The sequence below is a fragment of the Chenopodium album genome, chromosome 19 (genome assembly GCF_948465745.1).
Source record: "Chenopodium album chromosome 19, dcCheAlbu1.1, whole genome shotgun sequence".
In the NCBI taxonomy this organism is placed as follows: domain Eukaryota; kingdom Viridiplantae; phylum Streptophyta; class Magnoliopsida; order Caryophyllales; family Amaranthaceae; genus Chenopodium; species Chenopodium album.
The window spans coordinates 18,925,513-18,951,557 of NC_137852.1; the positions used below are offsets into that span (position 1 = coordinate 18,925,513).

Here is a 26,045-nt window from a genome sequence, read left to right on the forward strand (position 1 = left end):
TAGGAGTTGAATTGAACTGGACTGAAAATATTCGTATGAGAACAGACCCTGATTGTGCAGAAGTGAAATTTTGAACATCTATACTTCTTATCCTTCTCGCTGTATTAAAAATCACATTTTAGGAGTTTTTCCATTAGTTATAACCCACATTTATTAATCCAAAGCATTAGTTAAAACCCACATTTTATAGGAGGTTTTTTTTTTTTTTAGTAAATCATTAATTTTATATTGTTATACTCATAACTAGTGTAATAATGTGTACACGTTCAAATGGGACACAATTAATACAAAGACATAAAGCATATGATTCCATCGTTGTATATCTATTGCTTTTTCCTTGCATACATATATTATAGTTTTCTTATAAACCGACCTTAGCTTGTCCCTCATCCTCTTTCATTTCAAGGGAGAAATATTCCTATGTTTATATTATGGGAAAAACTTATATAAACTTGCAATAATAATATTTCACAAATTAAAAAATAAAAAAAAATTCTTCATTGAAACATCCAACAAAATGTCTAAGAAATGGGTTATTTCCCTTCTCATATTTCTGATATTTTTCAATGATATATCATTTGTCTCAGCATCTCCTCCTGCAAGTAAGTTAACTCTTTTACAGTTTTAAATTCCTTAATAAGTAAACAATTTTTATTTTCCTACTTAAAATTTTTGCCTTTTTTCTTGTATGTTGCCAGGAATAGTAGCTGGTATCGTCACTAATGTGGTGTCTACTGTCTTTAAATGGCTTTGGTCTCTAAGAACTCCAGTCATTAAACCAGAGAAAGGTTAGTAATGTACTTTACGACGACTCGAATCAGTTCAGTTCAGCAATTTCTCTGTTTCCTGCAGTGTTCTGATGTAATGCATCAGCAGTGCATATTACATTACATTAGACTGATTAACTGAGGCTATGTGTATGCATATGGGTGTTCATTTCAGCTGTTTCAAGTCGTTCATTGATGAAATTCGAGACTGGATATACAGTTGAGACAGTTTTCGATGGAAGTAAGGTTGGGATTGAGCCTTTTTCTGTTCAGGCATCTCCAACAGGAGAGCTTCTAATCTTGGATTCTGTCAACAATAATCTTTACAAGATTTCAACTCCATTGTCTCGATGTAAGTCTTGATTGATTTTAGATTAGTATTTGTATATTGAAAACTATTGTGTGATTTCCTTCATCATACATCATATTCTTAATTCAAATCGACTTAAAGTTTATGAGTAATGCTGTGTAATATAATTTCGAAATATATACTTAGATTTTAGATGAGATTAAGCAACTACTTATGGTCTTTGTAGAAAAATATGAAGTACTTCGGACAAGGTTATTTAATATGTACATCATCCATGCTTTAAAATTCGAAAAACACATACAACCATTATTTTAGAAGAATATGTAGAAATTGAGGGCAGTAGGTATTTTAAGTGGACACTAAACCTATCAAGAGCTCGCGTTATTTAGATAATACGTCAATTATTTTTAACAAAAGAAGCATAAGTCATTTTATTAATCCAAAACTTTTTTCAAGCTCAACATAATTGGTGTAAAGAGTTTGAAGTATATTAGTAGCTTGTTCAAGGGTTAAAGTTGAAACTTGTGTTGTAGTTTATCCTTGATTCTCTTTATTTGAGGCAATTAGTTTTTAAGAGGATTTGCATTTTGTCTTGACCAACTTTTTAAGATGATAATGTCGGCTTACTTTAGTTAGGAAGAAGACTCTTCTTTAATTTGTAAAAGTACAATAAATTACATATTTTGGGAATTTTTGCTATCATTCTTTTACTTTAAAAACTAAATAGTACAAATTTATCTTCTTTTTGTAATATTGATATGGTTCTAACAGAAAATAAACTCCATTATATTGAAATGGCAATTTTCATAAATAAATTTTCTAAAACAATATGACTAGATCATAATAAAAAAAATTCTTATGTAGCTGGCCACCGCATGAGAATTACTTCGTTAATGTTATAGGAGTTACTAGGTCAGTGGTACGGGACTAACTGGATCAGTGTTATAGGATTTATTCAGAGGGGTAACTCAATCAGTGTTATAGGGTTACTTTGTTCTTTTACAAGCGGCCACATAGTGTGGCCAACCGCACACCAAACACAATTTTAATTAAAATTGCTATTATACTAGATGAAACAAAACAGACAGGCTACACCTAAAACATATCAGAATCAAACATAACATGAACGATTGAATGGAACTGACCATTTTATCACTGTGTCACATGATCAAAGTAAATCTGAATGATCCTAATTCCTAAAGCTAAATACAAGTAAGAGGAACCTGTTCTTCAGTATCAATTCAGACCAAATGTAAATATCAATGAGGGCTTATCGCTTTAAATTTTCTTCACAAGCAACTGATGCAAGTTTTTTTGTTAATTTTACATGCAGTAGATGTTTCTGAGTCTTTAGCTTGACTTACAATTTAAACCATAAATCTCTTCAGATAGCAGGCCAAAAATTATTGCAGGATCACCCGAAGGCTACACAGGGCACGTAGATGGGAAGCTAAGAGATGCAAGAATGTATGGCCCCAAAGGTCTAACAGTCGATGACAGCGGAAACATCTACATTGCTGACACCATGAATATGGCCATCAGGAAAATCACTGATGCAGGTATCGATTTGTATTTTCGATAATACTTACAGAAATTTCTGAAATTTGGTTATTAATAGGGTAGCTAACGCGCGCGATGCGCGTACATAGCTCGCCATGTTATGAAATCTCTTCCAATTTAGTTTTATGCCACAACTTAAGTTTTAAATGGTATAATTGTCCATACACTGTTTAGAAGAATTATATCAAACTTTTTACACTCGTTTGGTTGGATCATTTGGAATGGAGTTAGAATCCATTCTATCTAGTTTTTTGTTTGGTTAAGGTTTTAGTAATGAAATCTCATACCTAAGGGATTCTAACTCCCCCTAAACCCATGGAATCCCATACCCACGATTCACAATCCATTCTATTAATGAATGATAGAATCCATTCCAACAATAGCACCAAACAATTTTGAACTAGTATGAGTTTTTGAATTCATACCTCTATATTATGAGATTCCATACCAATCCATTTCAACTAGATGAACCAAACACGAATAGGTAAAACAAAAAAATAAAAAAGCCAAAAAGCTACATAGTAAAAACAAAAGGAAAAAGAAAAAAAAATCACACATGTGATTTGCATGCATAAATGGGGGTGTATATGTAAATAGACATTTTAAGGGATATAATTTGCATAACACTATTTATAAGCGTTTGGTTGTAGGGATTACGGTAGGAATAGATTATTTAATTGGGTGATAGTGATACTGGCAAAGTTGGTATATAAAGTCATACATCACTCTTACAGACTGCATAACCATTACTAAAAGTTTCACCTCACACGATTCCTCGTTCAGTTCATTCAAGGTCATTGAATCCTATTTATAAAGATTATAATATTGGTTTTTTTTTTTTTTTTTTTTTCTTTTTCTCATTTGTTCAGGAATTACTACAATAGCAGGAGGAAAATGGAGCCATGGAGGAAGTCACATGGATGGAGCTAGCGAAGATGCAAAGTTTTCTGATGATTTCGACCTCGTGTATGTACGAAGTAGCTGCTCACTCCTAGTCACAGATAGAGGAAACCAAGCTATTCGTGAAATACAACTCCATGAGGCTGATTGTTCTTATGAGCAACCACCAGTTCAACATGATCAGCAGTCTGAGGAAAACTTATATTTTGGTATAGCCAAGACAGTAACAAAACCTTGATTACATGCTTTACCTTTAAAAACAAAATGTTCCCTTCAAGATATAACATAGTTTCATGAAAACGGTTGGAGAAAATTTAGAGCATTTGTGACTGAAATAGCTTCCTAAAAATAGAAAGTACAACGCCTTCTAAAAAACTATTTACGAAATATCTCTTCATCATTTCAGGTGTAGTAGTGCTTGTTGCAGCTATGTTCTTTGGGTACATGTTGGCATTGCTCAAGCAGAGAGTACAAGCCTTATTTTCAACCAAGAGATCAGTAAAAACCTCAAGACATTACTACAAACTACTGAGTCACCTACTCAAATTGAATCTTTCTAACTAGTGCTTTTATGATTTTTTATTTTATGTCCAGGATCCAAGAATGCAAATAAACAGTCACGCTATTGCAGCACCGTATCAGAGACCTCCAAAATCAGTGAGGCCACCACTAATACCCCCGGAAGATGAATATGGTGAAGAGGACGAAGGCTTATTATTCTCGTTTGGAAGGCTTATAATCAATGCCAGTTCCTCAGTGGCTGAAGTGTTTGCAGGGTTATTATTTTCGGGTTTCAGAAAGAGGAAAACACGACATCATGATCATCTGAGACATTTCCAGCAACTAAACAGGCATCCGGATCATTCATGGCCTTTGCAAAATAGTTATGGAGATGAGCCCCCAGGACTAGAAAATGTAGAAACTAGGACTTCTATTATGAGAAAACCATACCCCCAACAGCAACTAAGACCAAGCCAAAATTATTATGAAGGACGAGATGCTGATTTTCATCAGCGTCAGGGAATGATTCCTCAACAACAGGAGGTACAACAGGAGCAGGAACAGCAGCAGAAGCCGCAACAGAGGAATGTTAAGTCGAGTACAAAAGCAGCTGGTGAGAAGGGCTCTGACAAGAGTGAGATAGTATTTGGAGCAGTTCAAGAACAGGATGGAAGGCGTGAAGCAATGGTGATAAAAGCTGTTGATTATAGTGACCCTGTTTATAATCACCAAAATGTACGGCCTCGGTTGAATTACATGGGTTACTCATCATATAGCTATTCCTGATCTTAAACAAGTTACAGTGTATACTATATGATTTTACAAATTTAGGAGAAAGTTTTGGTGCTCTTCTCGGTACAGCTATGAGAAGATCATATATTACGTAGAATAGTACTATTGTGTGTTGTCTAAGTTTTGTGTGGAGAAAGATTACAAGCTTTATGAGCAGAAGACTGTTATCAGTATAAACTATGCTACATCAACTCTTCTATCATCTGTAGTGCCCATGTATACCACTTGATATATCTGACAAGAGCGTGGACGATGAAACAAATTACAAATTAAAAATTAAGGAGAAAGAGTTTAACTGTTCTTGGCATAGCTAATACAAGGTCAAGTAGTGTATACTTCAAATTGGACTTAAGATGAAATCATTGAGATGCATAGCCAGAATTCCACGCACTTATATCCAATTAGTTAAACCATTATTGTTACCAAGTGTTTGGTAGAAGGATTGGGTAACAATTACCATTTCCTAAAGGTAATGGTTTCCACCTATTTATTACCTCTCTAAAATCTAAGGTAACAATTAACCTTATGGCCTTATCCTCCTCAAACAAAGAGAAAGGGAGTTAGGTTTAAGTTTTTTTCATGGTTATATCAGACAAATGAATAAGTAAGAGTTAAATGATAAATTCCCTCCCCCCCCCCCCCTCTCCCCCTATGTTTCCTTTCCGCTCCATATCCAATATTCATACCAAACACGTCCTAAGTATAAATGAAACACCTATAATTCAAAATGTGAGACCTTGATAAAGAGAAGGCCCAGAGGGAAAGAATATGATTGATGAATACAGGTTTTGATTAGCTTGATTCAAAACGAGGTTAGATTGATAGAATCCACAGAAAAAAGCTGCTAAGAAAATATGGTACTAGCTAGTAGAATAGACGGACAGAGCTTGAACCTAGCGTATGGCAGCATACAGGGAGGCAAGCTCAATAACAAAATCTCTACCTGCAACCTGAATTATTAATCATATTGTATTCTTAATTTCTTATCGTATAGAACTTACGGAATGTAGCTCGTAGTGACATTACCAATTTTATTTCAACTGTATCAAGCACTTCCACATATGTTTTCATCAGTGTTTTTTAACAGAGAGGCATTTAGGTCACTTGTCGACTCTAACTTACTGACATTACCAGAAGCAAGATCATCCTTTTCTTTGGCTTGTCCCCAAATGACTGAATAAAATCCAGCAGTAATTGCAACTGATCCAATGACACTGCACACCACATAATAACACATCAGGAATCAGCTATAATTGTAGAATTTGTATTATAACCATATACTACTGCTATATAAGTCTGAAAGACTTTGTATAACATAGCAACAAATTATTTCAGCCAACTATGATTTTTTAAAATTGTTAATATATCCCTATCATGATTCTTTTAAATTGGTTTAGTCTTGTTTTAAGATTTTAAAAAAATTCTGAAGTTAACATCCATCTACGAAAATTCAAATGGTAATAGTCCTTCATTTCTTCTTTTCATCCAGCTGAACTTTCTCATAAGGTATTTCCCTCCTTTACCCCCTTGCCCCACCAAAAGGATCATAAAGGAAGAGAGAAAATGGATCCGCAAATTTTCAGAGGCATCTGTGTCAATTGTTAATAGAATTATAAACATAAGAAAATTAAAGAGAATAGTAATTATACATACCTTCCAAGATAGAGGTTATCCCCTAGAAACAACAACCCCATGATCATTGCAATGACAATGGCTAAAGGCTTGTAAGAAACTACATAGACAGGTCCCTTTTCACGTAAGCACCATGTAATGACAGTATTGCGAAAAACAGTGGTTGTTACTGCCTACAATCAACAAATGATTATAAGATTGATGATTGGAAAGAATCAATCAAATTATGAATATAATGATAAAAATTATATTAAAAATTTCTTACTGCATAGATTATAGCAATGATCTCAATCCTATGATGCAATATCCATTTATTTGGGTCACTCTCCACAAAGACAGAAACAGCAGCAGATTGCAGTGTCCCAAATAAACTGTAGAAGAAGACTAGAGTCAGCTCATCTGGGCATTCCTTGGCAGTAGCTGTCTGAAAAAAAAAAAAAACAAAAAAAACAAAAAAAAAAGGTAAATTAGTGTAAAAGTCAGTTCCATCTAGCAGAACGCCAGAACCATATACTTCCTCCATTTTTTTTTTAATTGCACCATTTGGGATTTTACATTATTCACACAGCCATGTGGGATCTTGTTAGATTTGTTTCGATGTCTAGTTTTCAAATATCAAATTATTAATGGCCAAAGTATTGCATCGGCAAATGTGAAATGGCAAATGGTGCAATTAAAAAAAAAAAACGGAGGAAGTATATATATAGTGTTGTGATTCTTAATGTGCTATAGAATAACCAAAATCCATGTAATGGCATTGATAGAGTGAAAAGACAATATTGACCTGAAGAATGTTGCCTGTTGATGACAATAGAGAAGTAATTGCCAAAAGAAGGCCACCAAGAGTCCAATTTACTGGCAGTGCAAGAAGCCTATTAGATGCATCAGGAGTTTGAGTTATCAATGGAGGCCCTTTGTAGAGAGTTACCACCATTGCTCCTGATATTGCAACAATCGTGCCTAAGCATTTTGCTTGGCTGCTGAGATTCCTCAAGTCAAGCTTCTCCATCCTTCACAATTGTTGTGTAATTAAACTTATAAGCTTTCTCCTCCATCAAGAGAAACACATGCATAATTTCATGCAGATAAACTATCCAAATCAAACCCAGAAATGAAAGTTAGCTTCAAGAAGCATGCTTAAACAGGCAAACTGAAAGTAAGAGTAAAGATTTAAGTGATGAAGTTATAAATCCCAGTCTTCTCTATAATTTTACAACACTCTTTCCCAATTACAACCTGTTTTCCATCTACTACTGCTGCTGCTGCTGCTGCTGTTGTTTTTGCTGCTTAATTAAGGTCCCCAAAAAACGAGCTTGAGAGTAAGTCCGTGAGCAATAAACTCAGCGTGGGAGATGGACTCCAACGCGTCCAGGGACGGTTAGGGACACAATAACAGATCAAAGACAAGCAATGTGGCTGCACAATACTTTGTATTGTAGCCATTATGCACTACATCAAGCAGCATCATGCAAACAGTGCAGTTATTCCATGTTTCTTTGGGCTGCTTAACTTTTGTTTAACTTCCTAGTAGAATTAGCTGCTTCTATTTGAGTCATTAATGGCTCTCAAGATGTTTGTGTGTATGCATAATCGATAATTTTGGCAAAACAGCCGAAAGCCAATCAGAATAAGCTACCGCAAGCAACTTTATCATTTTGGCTTAGAAGCTGAAAAAATTTACACCAAACATGATTCATGGCTACTTGATCACATGAACTCCCACATTAAAATTTAGGAAAATGACAACTATTCAATTTGTGAAAGTTCAATGATAGCAGTTTGTGAAAAATAGTAGTGTCGTTTACGAACACTTATAGGTTAGGACCACTGATGATTTGGTAGTTTAGAGAGTAGACACCATTCAATAATACTTCCTTCCCATGTGGTTTTCCATCGTCAATTTTCCTTCTGTGAAGCTTCAAGCCTTCAACACTCTCCATATGACACGAATAAGTAATAATTCAACCAATTAGCCATATTTGCATCATTTTTATTATATTTATTAAACAAATCAAGGACAACTAAAATTGTGCCCTCTTCGAAGATATAACAGAACCATTAACAAAAAAATACTAAACCCCAAATTTCTCTATGAATCACATATCATTGTTATTTTGTGAAACATCTTATTCAGCACCAACAGAAGCAAAATTCAAACTCACTTCTTCATCAAATGAAATCCAACTCTAACATGTACCCTGTCATTTTCTTCAAGTTGATCTATATGAAAGTAACAACAATAAGCATCCAAAATTTTATAGCAACCCTTACCTCAAAATGACAGCTAAGATGAATGTGAAAACTGGAATAAGATTGCCAATAGCTGCTGCTAGAGTTGGAGAGCTATAGTTGATGCCAGTGTAGGCACATATCTGCAACAAACAAATCCTGCCATATATTAGACAAAATCAAAAACTCCATTATCAACAAAAATGAAATAAAATAATAATAATAAAAATAAAAAAATAAAATAAAATAAATCTAACACATCTAATTAAATTTCCAAACATCCAAAATAATTCTAAAAGTTACAAAATTTTACCCTTTTTTATTATTTACTAGCAACATTTAAAATTTTGCACTATATGCATACTTTATTATTATTAAGATATACAATTCATACAAATAAAGACCCAAAATTTTAGTAACTCACCCAATTAATCCAAGAAGAAAGAATTTATAAAGGAGTGAAAATGTTATCCGAACTCCCTTCCCTCTGCATAAAACCAATGAATTAATAAATTAACAAAATCAATCATACCCAAAAAACATGGGAAATTAACAACAAAAATACAATAAGAAATTTAGGAAACTAATTAACCAAAGAAAAATTAAGAACCTGAAAATGTTGTACAGAAACACAGGTAGAAGAATAAGGGTACCAAGAGCATTGTAATAAACAATGAAAACAAAGTTACTCATTCCTTTGACCATTGCTGCTTTACTCAGAGTTGATAATCCAACTTCAACACATTCCACTATTATCATCACCATAAATGGTGCTGCCCCCATTACCATTGACATCCAACTCATTTTCTCTAATTTTCAGGGTGAAAACTGAAAAGAAATTGAAAATTTTAATGAATTGAATTTTCAGATGACAATTTTGTTGGAGCTGACTGTATAAGAATTGCAAAATGAGAAATCTGGCCGATTTGAAAGAGATTTTATTAGTGTGGGCCCGTTGGCCGTGGGGTGGTGGGTCATATCTGTCTGTCAATGTATCTGATTTTATTAATTTTTTTGTGGTGTAGAGAGTGTGCTCCCTTAGCGCATGTGTCAATTCAGGTAATCGGATGGAGCTGTTGTTAATCTGTCTGATGGTAAATTGACCAGATTGGTAAATAAAAAAATATCCTTAACGAAAAATTGGTAAAATATAATAACTTTGGCTATAATTTGTTTAAAAGAAAAAACTAACCCTAAGCGGCAATTTGGTAAAAAATAATAATTTCAGACGACAATTAACCCAAAAAATACAAAAATTTTAGAAAAATTACTCGTGAATGCTTAATATAGTTCGTTTTCCGTGGTTTTTTTTTTTTACTAACCCTCTTTATGGAAATAACAATTTCAAGAAAAAAATGTTTACTTCAAACAATTTCCGTAGTATATATATTTGGAAATTCTATATGATATCCTTCAACTTTCAAAAATTCTATGCGGTGGCGGGGCAAACTTTTTGTTCAACAAAACTATCATAATAAAAAATAAAAAAAGCACATAATTAAATGAGAAAAGAAGTCAAACAACACACAACCTTGAATTAAATTTATTTGCTACAAAGTTTTTCGATAGCCACCTCCCCTTCTCTCTTTTTTCTCTTTTCTCTCCTCTCTTTAGGGTTTTAATTTTCTTGATCGTTTAGGCCGGAAATAGTGTATTATTTTCGACCCTTTTTCTTCGATTTAATTCACTTATTGGTTATTTGATTTCTTTTGCTTTGTTTTATTCTCTCCATTTATGAGAGTCTATCCCAATTAGTTAAAACAAAACTAATTCTACTGTGCAAAGAATACAATTGCACTCACGTTACCTTCATTCAAAATACAAAAGATAGGGATGACGACATACCTAATGAATGTATCATAATTTACCCAATTTAACTGTATCGAGCTTTGGTGTTGATAACGTGTTATAAAATAAGGTGGAAATATAAGAGATAGAGAGAGAATTAATATGTGTGTTCTACTTGTATTTCATATAATGGAGGTATAGATATATATAGATACAATACAATTAATAGGATTTGCTTGGGGAATAATAAACCCTAAAATCTAGAAAGTTCAGGTATAATACTAGGGTATAATGGGCATCCACATATATATATTTCATAACACTTATTTGTTATTTGATTTGTTTTGCTTTGTTTTATTCTCTCCGTTTAAGAGAGTCTATCCCAATTTTTTTTTTTGGGTTTTCCTCAATTTTCTGGGATTTTGATTCTCATATATGGATAAGAATTTTATTATTAGGGTTTTAATAATAATTGATGAGAAGGTGATTTGGATTCATATGGGTTTAAGATTCGTCATCAACTCTATGTTAAAAACTTTAGTGTAAGTTGCGAAGGTCTCTACTCTTTTTTTTTTTTGAATGGAATAGGGAGGGGTGATTTCATTAAATGATAATAGTCATTCGGCACTTACAATCATCCCTTAAGAGATCTAAATTCTCAATACAAGAATTAAATACCCCTAAACTAATGGCATCGCTTCTAAACTGCTCCTGGATAATTTTAGATGTCTTTGCATCGTTCTTGATGGAACCCCATTGATGTATAATCGCAAAAGAGATATAACTTAATTGATAATCAAGATCAGCAAATTTGCCAGACGAATCTTCTAAATTTGCACCCCTATACCAACAGACGCGCAATTCCACAAATTTACAAGACGAATCTTCTAAATTTGTATCCCTGCACACACTACTAAACCCTACATGGAGGGACTGACAAAACCCTACATTGAGGGACTGACAAAACCCTACATGGATAGACTGATTATAATCACCATACTGATGGTGATCTTTATTAGCAAAAAACATTAAATTAAAGAAGAATTTGGGGCTTACCATCGATAAAAATCGATGGCAGCCCCTAAGTTTTAATATGGTGGCTAGGTTTAAAGAGAGAGAACAGAGAAAAATTTAAGGGTTTTTGAAAAGAGAGAGTGCGAAGGTCTCTACTTTGAAAGATGTAAAGACATCGAAAACGTCAAGTTTGAAGCGGTACAGTGTAAGCTATGCCCTATAACATAATTATGATTTTGATTGTAAAAGTTATGTTATTTTCTCTAGATTTATTGTTTGCAAATCTTTATTATAATTGAAGGTATCATATAACTATTTATTAATGATAATATTAAATTAAAAAATTCTTTAAAAAAAACCTATTTGCTACCAACTTCAGTGTTTACAAGAATTACGACATAGTACGTCCATTATCCAATACTTAAAATAAATGCTACAAAATTAAATAAATAAATAAATAAACAAAGGGAAAATTCCAGATATGTTTTGCAATAGAACAAAGTAAGTAAATTATAGATAAATAAATAAAGTTTACTAAATAAATAACACGACTGAAACAATACATGAATTCATTAATGAAATGACACATGCTCCTAACTAGAGTTAAGTATAATACAAGGACCTAACTTTTACAATTTTTCACCCTTAAGGACCTTACACTTTTTTTTTCACCTTAAAGGACCTGGGGTTAACATTCCGGCAACTTAACTCACCTGAGCTTCGACCGAAATGTTAATCTATTCATTATGAAATGTTAAGTCCTTCAAAGCATTAATATTACAAAAAAATAATATACGTAGTATAAATTAGTGCATTACCAAAAAACGAGGAATAGGGGATGATTTTCCCATGGATGATGGAAATGCATAATTTCTTTCGTGAGTAAGCACAAGATGCAAATCAACAAGGAACAAGATTATTTACATAAACCTACGTTATTCATCTTATCAACAAAAATTCCCAAAATATACCCACCCTCAAAATTTTAGGAATAAAATCAATCGAAATTTGGAAGGAAAAAAAAAGGAATTATACTACTAGAATTTGCGTCAGTTGATAGTGGACTGAAAGTTAATAGAGAAATATAGCATCCTTGTCCATGGGATAGATATACGTCAAAAAAAAAAAATCTACAATCTATTGAGCACCAACAACCAAAAATTGCTGCAACAGTGACCATGATGAAAGAGAATGGGAGGAATAATTGCAACATACAATAGCATAGGAAATCAGAGGTCAAGAAGTGGAAAATAAAGAGATAGAATTAGCCAATTATCTTTCATAAAAAATGGGGATTTGAAGTAAAGTTTGGAGCCATGGTTTTTCTTCAATCAATGGTGAAATAAACAGGGGAGGAAGAATTAAAGATGGGTTATTTTTTGTACAACTTGCATGCTTACCCATGCCACTTCAGCCCCCTCATTATGATTTATGTTAGCTAAACTCTGGTTTAACTCAACTTGAGTTAAGAAATATAAATCATCACCGGAAACCAAATGTTAAGTCCTTAAAGATGAAAAAAAAGCGTGAGATCCTTAAAGGTGAAAAATTGTAAAAGTGAGGTCCTTGTATTATACTTAACTCCTCCTAACTATGTAATCTATTAATTATTACTAAAATAATACATGCTGACATCATTAGAGGACACATGTCAATTTCTTATTAAAAAATTTCCCGCCTAAACTGTTTTTGACATCATCCTTTTTTTTTCTCTATTTTTTCCTTACCTATTCCAAAACTAAATACTTCTTCCGATTTCTTTTAGATGCAACACACCCTTTAGCGCGGTAATTAAGAAAGGCGGGGTTCAAATGATATAAAAAACTTTAAAATACGATGAGTGGTTGTTAGGAGTGTAATTTAGTGGGTCATGTGCTTTATATAAGGGATATAATATAGTTTTTCCTTAAATTAACTTCCTTTTATACTGTGTTGCAAGTATTGTGACATTTCCATTTTAAGTAAGTGTTGCAAGTAAAAGAAAACGGAGGAAGTAAAAACAATAATACTTCTTTCAAAATAAATAATGGATTATGATTACACTTTTTTCGAATATAAAATTGACAACTATATAAACAAATAATAGCTACCTAATTCGGGCGTTAGTTTGGCACTAATTCCATGAAATGATGGAATATTAACAAACTCACCAAAATTGCCATCTTCAATTCACCTAAGATTGACTTACTCATTATCACTCCAAGAGACTGATAAACGAGTGCCGACTCCTACGATATTGTATACTTTAAGAGGCTGATAGTTAGAAATATGTTGAGGAGAACATGGAATAGGTATGACAATCCTATCGATTCCATTCTTGACTTCGGTTTGATTATTGTTATCACCATCATAATAAGCAATGACCCATCTTTTGACGTTCATGATGCCGTCTATAGAAGGAATTGCGCAACGAAGTACTCGCCAATTGTCTCGATCGAAGTCTTCAGGATTGTGTGATGGAACACAATTAAACCAGTAATTTGGAAGTGACTCCACTGACTCCACCGGACTCAACGGTACGATTGACATACTTTGATCGAGTGATGGTGGCCAGATACTTGCATCTGCTTTCATACTGAAGAATGTAATTTTTGAACGAGGTAAATCGGTTTGCATATTTTTAGCCATATTGTAATAGAATTCCATTGTGCAACCCACACTTCTGTTAAACACATATATTTTGAGCTCTTCCTCTAGATCCTTGTTCTCTCTTTTTTCTGCCTCTAACTCATCTTGTTTAGTGCTCAACTTTTCCCGCTCTTTTTTCACCAATACAACTAACTCTCTATACTTCTTTTTCAATTCAACAATCTTTTCATCATATGTCTTCTTCAACTCCTTAATATTTTCTTCAGTCGACTCCGCCTCCAACTTGTCAATCTCATCTTGTTTCTTCTTCAATATTTCTATATTTTTACGAGCTATCTCCCCCTTCTCCCTTTTCAATATATCGATCTCAACTTGTTTCTCCATTAACTCTCCTCGTAATCTAGATTCTACCTCAACCACATCCCTTTTTATTTTTTCTCTATTGTCTTGTTTCATCATCAACTCATCTTCCCGTTTTTTTTGCTTTACCTCTCCCAACATGTTATTCATTTTTTCTAACTCTTCTTGTTTCTTCATCAACTCTTCATGCATTTTTTGCTCCGTGTCCCTCAACTTCTTCGTAAGTTTCTTTATCTCGCCTTGTTTCTCCATCAACTCTTTACGCAATACAGATTCCGCCTCCACCACATCCTTTTTCATTTTTTCTCTATCATCTTGTTTTTTCTTCATTTCCTCCCACTTTTTATGCTCTACCTCCCCTAACATCTTATTCATTCTTTCTACCTCATCTTGTTTCCTCTTCAAGTCTTCCTTTGCTTTACGCTCTGTGTCCCCTAACATCTTATTCAACTTTTCTATCTCATCTTGTTTCTTCTTTAACTCTTCCTGCTTTTTACTTTCTACCTCACCTAACATTTTGTTTAATTTTTCTATCAATTCTTGTTTCTTTTTCAACTCTTCTTTATGCTTAACCTCTGAATCCTTTTTCGAGTGTTCGAATTTCTTACGCTCAAACTCCAAATACTTGTTAGTTTTAGCCATCTCAACCTGATTTTTACTCCACTCTCTTTGCCTTTTCTGCTCTGCCTCCGTCAACAAAGTGTTGTACTTTTGCATCCAATACTCTTGATTCTTCTTCAACTCTTCCTGCTTTTTACGCTCTGCCTCCCCTAGATCCCATTTTAACTTCTGCGTCTCACGGTCGATTTTCTTCTTCCACACCTCCCATTTTTTACACTCTTCCTGGTAGTTTCGTCTGAGCATAGTGGAACTCAAGTACGTTTTACCTAAGAATTGAGTGTATGTGTCAAAAGGACTAATTCAACCAAAAGTTTAAACTAATAATTGATGCCCAAGATTCAATAAGCTTCTACACTATTAGATTGAATGCTGGATTGTTTTTTCTAGAAGGGATGAATTTAACAATGATATATAAAAAAAATTAAACAAATCTGGATGTGTTTTTATTGTGGATTCATGTGTGGAAATAAATTAGAAATTTGGAAGAACAAGAGCTAAAGATTTGTTAACTCCTGTAATATCGAAAAACAAATCAAACAAATGAGCTAATTTAAGTTGGATGCTCCTAAGCTTTTTTTTTTTTTTTTTTTTTTTTTTTTTTTTTTTTTTTTTTTTTGATAACTGGATGCTCCTAAGCTTAAAGATGGATAAATTTATAGGCTTAACTCAGTTTGTTCGTAGCTAGGTTGGATAGTTGACTTGTATTATTTTACAGAATAAATTATTGAAGTAATAAGATATAACTTCTTATAACCTTAGTGATGAAGGAAAGTTTAAGTTTACTATGTAGAATACTACGTTACGAGTACTATATTCGTGATTAATATGTTAATTGTCATCATAGATTAGATCTAGCCACGAGCTTAGCGTCAAGTAAGATCTAATTTGAGGAGTACACTAATAATATGTGACCACTATTGCATGTTTTATTCATGTCCTAGAGTGCATGCGTTATTTGCGGCGTATATCACGTGTGATGAATATTTCATATGATAATTATATACGGATTGTTCGTGCTAATTTTCGTCAAGTGGGATTAGTAGCAAAATTTAGGTTACGAATTTACTAAATAAAACCTTAAGTAAAAGAAATGCGAAAATAAATGACACAAAAGATTGGTGACGCAGAAATTTATATGCTAATAATCATTAAACGATAATATAGTAATAACTAGTTTCTAACTCCATTATTCTGTTCTTATTTTTAATGCTACCCCTCATTAGAAATCATGGATCCGTCATTACAAGCACTATCTCAAATCCTAGAAATAGTTATTTACACTTGGGTGGAAGGTGCACCTAAGTGTATTCTGCTCATTTGATATATTTTTATTGCTCATTTTAAAATCTAAGATGAGTAAAATTACATCAAATTAAATTAGCCAAAAAAAAATACCTTCGAGTGCACCTACCTCTATGGCTCTATGTACGTCTGTGTCACGTGTGTATATAAAAGGCTCTCCTCATACCTGGGTAGGAGTTTAATCATATCCCTTATAAAAAAGTCAATAACGATTAAGGAAGCATCCTTTCTTTCAAGGCAAACTTAAACTTTTTTTTTTTTTTTTTTTTTTTTGGTCAAATAGAATAATTTGCTTACTCGTATGAACAGAAAGACTTTGTTTAAAACTAATGAACTGACTGATTGCACTAAGCTTTGGGATGGATAAATCTACATGCTCTTTGTAGCCATAGTAGATTAGTAGACTTAAAGTTTATGATTATGATTGAAGTAACAGACACAAACAGACAAGCTTAGTGACTAATCTACTTAAAGTTTCAGTTTAAATATTATGTAATACGTAATTATATTCGTGGTTAATAATTTAATAAATACTGAAGAAATCAGATCTGCACATGACCTTAAAAGATATAGTGCGCAGTATAAGCTACTTCCGTATTATGAGGCGTTTAATTAGTGAAGGATTAAGGAATCAATATGTTAAAGTGGTTTATTCTCTTGCACAAATTCTTTTTGTGGTTGTCATCATATGGCATGTCATTATAGGGCTTACTCATTCAGTGTAATAGGGGTTATTTTGTCATTGTTATATGAGTGACACAGTTAGTGTCTTAGGTATGCATGGGTGAGCATAAGAGGGTATTCTGTTAAAATTCTTTTAACCGAAACCGATACCTGTTACTCCTCAAAATGGGAACCGAAACGAGAACCTCTTGAATAGGCTCCCGGAGATTGGGAATCAAAACTGAAACCTGGGTTCCGGTTCTAATTCAGGGTACCATGTCTTGTAATATTCATAATAACTTTTTGCAGAATTTTTTAAAAAAAAACTAGATGCCCATTAATTTATAATGTTTACAGCTTGCAAATAAAATAAAAATAATAATAGTTGTTTAGCAAATTGAATACATAATTTTATTTGCAATTTTGAAATTTTTTATTTAAAAAATAGGTTAGAACTAGTGTATTATTTTTTAAGTGATACTTTTTATCATGTTACAAGGTACCCTAAAGGTTTCGGTTTCAAAATATTGAGAATCTGATCCTGAACCTGTTGCAACAGGTTATCCATTTTGCAATTTGGAACCAAAACCTCTTGTGGTTCCTGATTTTTGGCTCTGATTCAAGGTACCATGATTTTTGGCTCACACATAGTTTTAGAGATTACTTTCTTTTTATACCAGCACCACACCGCGTGGCCAATCATACAAGACGTGCTTATTCTGTTATTGTTATAATGTTTTAAACATTCTTTTTACACTAATTATCCCCCCGATATCATCTTTAAAATAATTCATATCCCCTCCGTATCAATAACAGTATACTAAAAGACACGCCAACAATAACACGTGTCATCTCTGGTGTGTCCTTAAGTATTTATTTTGCTTTTTTTCTTTTTCTAAAACACTAATTAATTAAAGTTTTAACGAGGTAAAAAAATTTGACTAATAGGTCATTGCCTTATTATTTGTTAAATATTAATTATTGTTGAATCTTTACTTTTAGAAAGAATAAAAAAAATCAATCACAACACTAGGAATAATATCATAGATTATAATGCAATCCATAATAATGATAAAAGATTATTATAAATTAGTTTACCAAGCTAATTACCATAATAATCAATAACTACATACGAGTAATAACCATTAACCATAAACTACATGATATATTGATTGATTACTAATATTTTTATCTTAATATTTGTTTAAGATATTGCCAAACATAATATAAAACATACTGATATTCAATTAGAATTCATAACAAGAGAAAGGTTGAAAAAAGAAATGATACATTTTTCAGAAGAAATTGATTAATATTGTAAATGGCTTGATTTGAGATAAAAAAAAATTGCGTGATTTTAATAGTGAGTAAGAAGGGAATTGCATTATTCCGAGGTAGATAAATAGCTTTAAAAATTTATTTAATTAACAAGAAACTAACGGCACCGCACTGAATTACATTAATTTAACTATATGATCAATCAAATGCATATAAGCTAATTGGATCTTCAATTCTATGATTATTTCAATGAATATTTTGGTAGTTTATTTCACAATAATATTATTAGACAATTTTCTTACACTAAATTTTTACACATACTAAATAGGGTAGAATAGCTAAATTGATAATAAATATTTAAAATTACCGTGCGTGGCATAGGACCTAACCTAGTTTTTTTATAAATTATTACTTGCTCTATTTCCACTTTGGAAACTTTTAAAATATTTTACTTTTTCTCTCTTAGGACCTGTTCACATTTACTTAATTTCAGTTCATCAGTTCAGTTCAGTTCAGCTTTAATCAGTTTAGTTCAGTTCAGTTCAGCTCCATTCAGTTCAGTTCAGTTCAGTTCAGTTCAGCTCTTAATTTCCCTCTCTCATAAAATATTCATTTCAACTCAAATCAGTTCAGTTCCAATCAGTTCAGTTTAGTTAGTTCAGCTCCAATCAGTTCAGTTCAGCTCAATTCAGTAAATGTGAACAGGCCCTTACTAGTAGTCCCCTCATATCATATTTTAATATATTTCATATTCTTTTGTGGAGAACTACCCTAAAGATACGCTATTTTGTGAACAGCTACTCAGTTTTTTTTTTTTTTTAATTTTTAGAACTATCCATAAGTAGGATAGCAATGGGTCGGATATGGATCCGGGTCCTTCCGGATTTGTCGGGTTTGGAAAATGGAGACTCGGATCCAAATTCGATGGGTCCAACAACGGATCCAGATCCAGATCCGGGTCTAATATATTTTGGCTAATTTTTGCAATAAATGTAATGTTTGGGTAATGAAATGCATTTCAAACTTCCATTGGGGGTTATTAAGATCAACATAAATTAAAGTTATACAGCTAATCTTAAAACAAAAAGTAACCAACTTATACACTTATATTTTGAAATAAAAATTACAAACAACAAGTACAATGTTTCAAATGAGCAAGTGAAAAAACAATGATGATGTATCTGATATGAGCATAAAAAAATTCTTCTCTTGAAATGGATAATCTTATAACTACTAACATACATCATCAAAAAATTTAATAAAGAAAGAAACAATTTTAATTTGTTTTAATAGGAAAATTAAAAAACTAGTAAATGGATCGATCTGGATTTGGGTCTAGGGGCCAGGCCCGGATCCAGATCAATTTTTTTTAGCGGGACTCGAATCTGACTCGGATCCAACGGATCAAAAATTTGAAGACTCAAATCCGTTAAAAACGGATCTGGATCCACAAATCCAGGTCGGATCCAAACCCGCTGCCATCCCTACTGGCGATAAGATTGCAAATGTTGAGTGCATCTAGGCGCATAGCTGCTATTGATTTGGAATGTATATGGGAGGGTTAACTAGTAAATTCACATATTTGTTTGAGTTTTTGTCGTATCAGTGGTACTTTTAATGTACCATTATACTTACAGTGTTATTTTTAATATACTATTATACATGTAATTTATACTACTAGAGTATAGGTTATTTTATTAGTACTATTTATAGTTATTATAGGTAAAAGTGGTACAATATTTGTACCACTGGAAAGAAAAAAAAAATCATCATTCTTTTATCTTATTGCTGCTCTTAACATGCCATGTAAATAGCAGCTATGCGCCAATACTTAATGTTTGTCTAGCACTATCCATAAATGATTTTCATTCAATTTAGTCTTTTGTGGGACTCACTCTTATGGTTTCCCACACAAACAACTCCTCAACCACCACTCTCCTCCTTAAATTTTTTTCTCCAAACTCATTAAAATATCCAAGAAACAATTAAAAAGTTGGAGAAAGCAACACAATGTCACACTAAATCAGGTAATTTTTTAAATTAACGTTTTTATTCTTGGTCTATATAATTGGTTTAGAGGTTTTAATTTACTTAGATAAACAAAATTAGGGGTACAATTTAGAGTTCAGGGTTACAATGTAGTTAGGGGAATTTAAGTTCTAGGGTTTAGGGCTTAAACGAACTGAGTTAGAGAATTTTTGCTTATTAGTTAGGTTTAGGGTTTGAATTTAATTTCATTTTTTAGTTGGCTTTTGTAATTGGCCTGGTAGGTTGTGAAATTCTTCATACCACTATGCTTTTTAATATCCAAGTAAGTGCAACCTTGTCATTCCACCAAAAATGGAGACATCGTGGACTACAATGAACCATGGTAGAAAGTTCCTAGCTTATAAATTCTACGATAGATGCTCCAACTGGTAGAAGGCTAGGCCAGAGTTCATAACTAGGGGATTCAAAATTTTCAAATAGTGAGACCAAGCATTTGCCAAAGTAAGGTAACATTAGTACAGCAAGTGGGGGGACCATAAGCTTTTTCCACTTTTTCCCTTAATGTACGACACAGATTCCTTCCCAAATCATTTTTCCCCCAATTTTTCCCAAATAATGGCGGGATACAAATCCCCTAATTTTTTCCCTCCTCTCCAAAATTTTTGCGAAATAATAATGGAGTCCCCTCCATTTATTTTTGAAGGCCCGACTGGAGCATCAATAAAGGACGAAGTGATTTTTTCCTCCCCTTGTGTACAATCAGCTGGAGTTCCTGTTGCAAGAGCATAGTTGAAACCCTAGTTTTGTGAATAATTTTGATTGTAGATTCATCAATTATTTTGAAGTAGTTCGTTAGCGGTTGGCGAAATGATTTGTGATATTAATTCCGACAAAGAATTTGACATTACCGAGGTTAGTGTTGATTTCGATTTGTACATTTTGTTTAGTAATTGGTGTTTGTGGAAGTGAATTGATTTAATTTGGCAAATTGAAATGGAACATAACATTGTGAATTGGTGTAGTTGCTATTTATCGGGCAAGTTGATTTAATTTGGCAAGTTGATGTTGATATGGTAATATGTTTGAATAGAACACTGGGATTTGATTTCATATGAGCAGCTTGTGTTAGGTGACGATAATGTATTGATTTACATTGTGTTTTTTGAAGTGATTAACTTAAAATGAATGTAATACATTTGGAAGTAACCTTGTCATGAATTGGAAATGAACTGTGACATAGTTAATGTGGGAGATTTTATGATTTGTGGGTATGGTTGGATTTTTTATCTTTTTTGTGTTGTTGCTGTATACTGTGTTGTAGTGTGAGTATAGCTAGTTTTGATAAATGTTTGCATTGTTTTGTTGTCTTGTCTGGGTAGGATTGTAATGTCAATTATCAGAACCTTGATTTTGAGGGGAGCACACATGTGAAATGTAGTTCAGATAGTTCATCAGTTGGTGATGATAGTGATGATAGTTTCCAATTTGATTTGAATGATGATCTAAATATTGATGTTGGTGGGGAGGATTTTGATTTGAATAAGGACCCTGCTGATTGTAGCATTCCCCAATTGAACAAAGACCTTGGTGGTGCTGAATGTATCAATCTTGGCGACGGTGTTGAGTTTAATAATGATAGTGGCCTGGGCAATTATACAGTTTAGGATCAGCTAGAAGCATAAGGGCAGCTGCATTACCTCATCCAGAAGTAGGAATGGAGTTTGGTACATGGGATGAAATGAATAATTACTATCGGAGATATGGAGAGCAAGAGGGATTTGGGGTTGTGTGTATAGGCGGGCGAAAGAATGATGTTTTCCAGAAATCAGCATATAGCACTTATGTTTGGAAGTGTGAGTGTTATGGAGTTACAGCATACAAGAAGAGGGTTAATGGGAAGAGGGTTGTGGTTTATGACGAGCCGTCAAAGAAGAGGAAGAGTAAGAAATGTGAATGTCCAGTGATGTTGTATGGGCAAGGAAATAGTGATGGTGTGTGGCATATTAAGAAAGCAGTGAATGACCACAATCATAGTGTGACCCCTGAGCTATCTAGGCACATTGCAATGTATAGAAAGCAGAAGATGACAAAGCATTTGGAGCATAGGATTGAAACTGACCATGCTTCTGGTGCCTCTATTAGTCAGATTTTCAACAACATGGCGGGGCAAAGACATGGTGTGGAGAATGTTGGTTTCACGAAGAAAGATATTCATAATTTGGTGAATAGGAAAAGGAGGTTGAAGTTGAAAAATGGTGATGCCGCCGCTATGCTTGACTATTTTGATAGAATGACCGCGGATAATCCAAATTTTTTTCACATGCATCGGCTTGATGGCAAGGGGCGATTAAAAGACATCATGTGGGTTGATGCTAGGAGCCGCGAGGCGTATCAGTATTTTGGAGATGTTGTTTGCTTTGACTCCACTTACCTTACTAACCAATATAAACTTCCCTTCTCAAATTTTGTGGGTGTCAACCACCATGGTCAGACAATCCTTTTAGGTTGTTCCTAGGTATCACATGAGGATGCTGAGACCTTTGATTGGCTATTCAAGACATGGCTTTCCTGTATGAGGGGTAAGCGCCCGGCGGCTATAATGACAGATCAAGATCCTGCGATGAGGAAGGCCATAAAAGCTGTTTTCCCAATGCCCGAGACACGGCATCGGTGGTGTATGTGGCACATCATGAAGAAGTTTGGTACAAAATTGGGTGCCATTTCTGATTATGAAACAGTGAAAGAAGCATTGCAAGGGGTGATCTACAACAGCATAACCCCTGATGAATTTGTTGAGTCTTGGTGGGAAGTGGTGCATAAGTTCAAGCTAGAAGAGTATGAGTGCTACGAGTGGCTTCAAGATGAGTACCATTATTTTAATAATGAATAATATTTATTTTTCCTAATGTGTCAATATTTTAATAATTGTTGTTGACTGAGTAGCAAAGCAATTGGAATTAGTTTTTGTAGTTTTGTTATTTGTATTCATAACTTTTGTTGAATGAATGAGTAGCATATACATGGAGTAGCACACTTCTGGTTGTACTTGTGCTTATGTTATGGAAATGCTATAAACCTGTTTTTTTGTAAGAAGAAGACTTGAGTCAAATAATCTTCCTGAATGAATAGCATTTACATGTAGTATTACTGTTTATTGAAAAATGTTGTTTAATAGGATTGACATAGAGTTTTTGAGGTGTGGTGTTTGTGATACGTTCTTTGATGGTACCAATGGTTTTGTAAGGAACACCTACAAGGTGTTAGATGGTACTGTAAGTATACCATCAGTAGTTGAATTATGACTGCATGATGGTTTCCCCCTTTCCTGATCTTTGTGATGATTTAGTTGGTGTTCCCCCCTGCTGTAATTCTGTTTTGGATGCTGAGCTTTGGTTTCCACTGATGCGGTGTTATTGTTGTGGTGGTTTTATTGTTGTGGATAGGCCTATACGATGACCGAGAGATGTGGATCCCTTCCTATGTAAAAGGTGTCTTCTGGGCTGGAATGTAGACAACTCAACGTGTTGAGAGCATCAACAGTTTTGTTGACGGTTATATTCACTTGCACACCCGGCTATGTGAGTTTGCTCCTAATTACTGTAAGGCGATGGAAAGCCGAGCTAATGATGAGCATTCAGCGGATGCAAATTCTGCGCGTTATGTTAGGCCTCTTATATCTGAATTTGCCTTGGAACGTAAATTTCAGAAGGTCTATACGGATGCAAAGTTTGTGGAGGTACAAAACCAGTGTAACCGTGTGGCATATCTCACCCTTGTCTCAAAGAAGTCATTGTCACAAATTGAGGAGGAGTATGTGTTTTCAGATCGCGTATGGATTTACTGCAAGAAAAAGAGGAAGGAGACTCCCCTGAAAGGTCGGCTGAAGGACTACACTGTTACGTATAATACAGAAAGAAAAGAGGCAAAATGTGATTGTCGACATTTCGAATGTCATGGAATTATTTGCAGGCATATAATAAATGTTTTAGACATGAGTGGAGTGACAGAAGTTCCATCCATGTACATACTGGATAGGTGGAGAAAGGATATTAGTAGAAAACATACGCTTGTCAAAGTTGCATATCATGATGCATCAAAAACAGAAGAGGTTCGTAGATATGATAAGCTGATGTTAGCCCTGGAACCTATTGTGTTGCGAGCTTCTGCATCGGACGAAGTTGTTGAAGTGGTAATGGATATGATTCAGCTGATGAGCCTAAAAGTTGACGAACTTCATGTGTTGGCAGAGGGATCTGGCCAAGGTTCGGGTGGGGAAGAAATGCCTGTTGATGAGGAATTGGGGCCTTTACAAGAAGCTGTTCCGCGAACTCCCAAAACTCCAAGCTCAATTAATAAATGTAGTGTCGTAGGTTCCATCGACACACCAAATTCATCTACATGTGTGAAAGATCCTGAACCTCGGGGTAAGAGCAAGGGTAGGCTGCGAACAATACGGTACGTCTCCCCAGCAGAAAAGGCTATGGCGAAGGTTGCGAAGACCGGGATAAGAAGAAAGGGAAGGCACAAGACAATGAAATGCAATATGGGCAGGGGAATAACCAGCATCCAACTGAGTTCATGCAACAACAGGTAATGCTGATTTTAGTATGTGGCGTACTGGTGTGTGTATGGAATGGAATATGGTAGCATTTGTAATTTTGGTTTTATTGTGCAGGTTGCTTTCCCAAATATTGTTTCTCATCATCAGCATCATATGTTCACAAATAGTCAGGAATTTGAAGTAATAGTAATGAGTTTTAATTAAATTCATCAGTTGATTTTGGTCCACTATAGATATGTCTGAGGTTCTGATAAACCGGGATGTCTTGTTTATGTGTAGGTGAACAACGTATATTACGGTGGTGACCCGTTGATGTTGATAGGAAGTGGTGGCCCTCCCCTACTATTTAATAGGAGGGTGCTCGCTGGTGGGATTCATAAGAGCCAACATAGTGAGGCAGTTGGTTACTTCACCGCCAACAATGCGTACCACGGTCAAATACAGTTTGGGGGTACGAGCCAGTCTGTGAACCCTTCATATGTGCTGAACACGAGCTTAGATCATAATACATGGCCACACATGCAAAATCCACATTTGCATATTCCACATCCCAATTTTTCAATGAACAATAACCGAATGTAGAGTTAAGGATGATCATGCATCTGTTGTACTTATACTTTTCTTTTACGACAATTTGGTGTCATATTTATACCTTCGATGGTATTAGAAAATGGATTGAAATGCCAAGAAACATTTAGATAATATAAATAATCTTTGAAAAATACTTTGGATGGTATTGAAAACCATACCTTCCAAATTTTTGATGATATTATAGTGAAGGTGTAGTACATATCATTAGGAGAAACATTTAAATAATATAAATAATCTTTGAAAAGTACTTTGGATGGTATTGAAAACTATACCTTCCAAATTTTGTATGATATTATAGTGAAGGTGTAGTACATATCATTAGGAGAAACATTTAGATAATATAAATAATCTTTGAAAAGTACTTTGGATGGTATTGAAAACCATACCTTCCAAATTTTTGATGATATTATAGCGAAGGTGTAGTACATATCATTAGGAGAAACATTTAGATAATATAAATATTCTTTGAAAAGTACTTTGGATGGTATTGAAAACCATACCTTCCAAATTTTTGATGATATTATAGTAAAGGTGTAGTACATATCATTATTAGGAGGGAGATAGTACATACTGAACATTTATACATACCATTAGGAGG

At 33.9% G+C, this 26,045-nt stretch overlaps 4 protein-coding genes across 4 annotated transcripts; 3 read left to right on the plus strand and 1 right to left on the minus strand.

Annotated features, from left to right (window-relative positions):
• The first annotated feature begins 400 nt into the window (after window positions 1-400).
• LOC145594864 (uncharacterized) lies at window positions 401-5,052 on the plus strand. The gene is made up of 7 exons (XM_081651208.1): window positions 401-602; window positions 699-788; window positions 943-1,119; window positions 2,466-2,636; window positions 3,507-3,746; window positions 3,944-4,035; window positions 4,132-5,052. Exons 1-7 carry the CDS (start codon window positions 518-520, stop codon window positions 4,822-4,824), a joined length of 1,548 nt encoding a protein of 515 aa, XP_081507334.1. The 5' UTR covers window positions 401-517; the 3' UTR covers window positions 4,825-5,052.
• A 427-nt stretch (window positions 5,053-5,479) lies between these two features.
• Window positions 5,480-9,642, minus strand: LOC145594865 (WAT1-related protein At5g40240-like). The gene is made up of 7 exons (XM_081651210.1): window positions 9,302-9,642; window positions 9,116-9,178; window positions 8,734-8,850; window positions 7,247-7,472; window positions 6,728-6,886; window positions 6,484-6,635; window positions 5,480-6,044 (listed from the first exon to the last, which is right to left on the minus strand). Exons 1-7 carry the CDS (start codon window positions 9,493-9,495, stop codon window positions 5,876-5,878), a joined length of 1,080 nt encoding a protein of 359 aa, XP_081507336.1. The 5' UTR covers window positions 9,496-9,642; the 3' UTR covers window positions 5,480-5,875.
• A 12,367-nt stretch (window positions 9,643-22,009) lies between these two features.
• LOC145594144 (protein FAR-RED IMPAIRED RESPONSE 1-like) lies at window positions 22,010-22,810 on the plus strand. Its single transcript, XM_081650478.1, has one exon. It carries the CDS (start codon window positions 22,010-22,012, stop codon window positions 22,808-22,810), a length of 801 nt encoding a protein of 266 aa, XP_081506604.1.
• A 912-nt stretch (window positions 22,811-23,722) lies between these two features.
• Window positions 23,723-25,536, plus strand: LOC145595964 (protein FAR1-RELATED SEQUENCE 6-like). The gene is made up of 3 exons (XM_081652396.1): window positions 23,723-24,885; window positions 24,971-25,036; window positions 25,136-25,536. The coding sequence occupies exons 1-3, from the start codon at window positions 23,903-23,905 to the stop codon at window positions 25,137-25,139; spliced, it is 1,053 nt and encodes a 350-aa protein (XP_081508522.1). The 5' UTR covers window positions 23,723-23,902; the 3' UTR covers window positions 25,140-25,536.
• Window positions 25,537-26,045: the final 509 nt, after the last annotated feature.

Coding starts and splice junctions, on each gene's coding strand:
- LOC145594865 (XM_081651210.1), bottom strand. CDS start 9,495: ATGAGTTGGATGTCAATGGTAATGGGGGCAGCACCATTTATGGTGATG. Junction 6,887..7,246: donor CAACAGGCAACATTCTTCAG/GTCAATATTGTC, acceptor TTTTTTTTTCAG/ACAGCTACTGCCAAGGAATG. Junction 6,636..6,727: donor TCATTGCTATAATCTATGCA/GTAAGAAATTTT, acceptor TGTTGATTGTAG/GCAGTAACAACCACTGTTTT.
- LOC145594864 (XM_081651208.1), top strand. CDS start 518: ATGTCTAAGAAATGGGTTATTTCCCTTCTCATATTTCTGATATTTTTC. Junction 1,120..2,465: donor TTCAACTCCATTGTCTCGAT/GTAAGTCTTGAT, acceptor AAATCTCTTCAG/ATAGCAGGCCAAAAATTATT. Junction 3,747..3,943: donor TGAGGAAAACTTATATTTTG/GTATAGCCAAGA, acceptor TCATCATTTCAG/GTGTAGTAGTGCTTGTTGCA.
- LOC145594144 (XM_081650478.1), top strand. CDS start 22,010: ATGGAGTTTGGTACATGGGATGAAATGAATAATTACTATCGGAGATAT.
- LOC145595964 (XM_081652396.1), top strand. CDS start 23,903: ATGGAAAGCCGAGCTAATGATGAGCATTCAGCGGATGCAAATTCTGCG. Junction 24,886..24,970: donor CTGAGTTCATGCAACAACAG/GTAATGCTGATT, acceptor TTTATTGTGCAG/GTTGCTTTCCCAAATATTGT.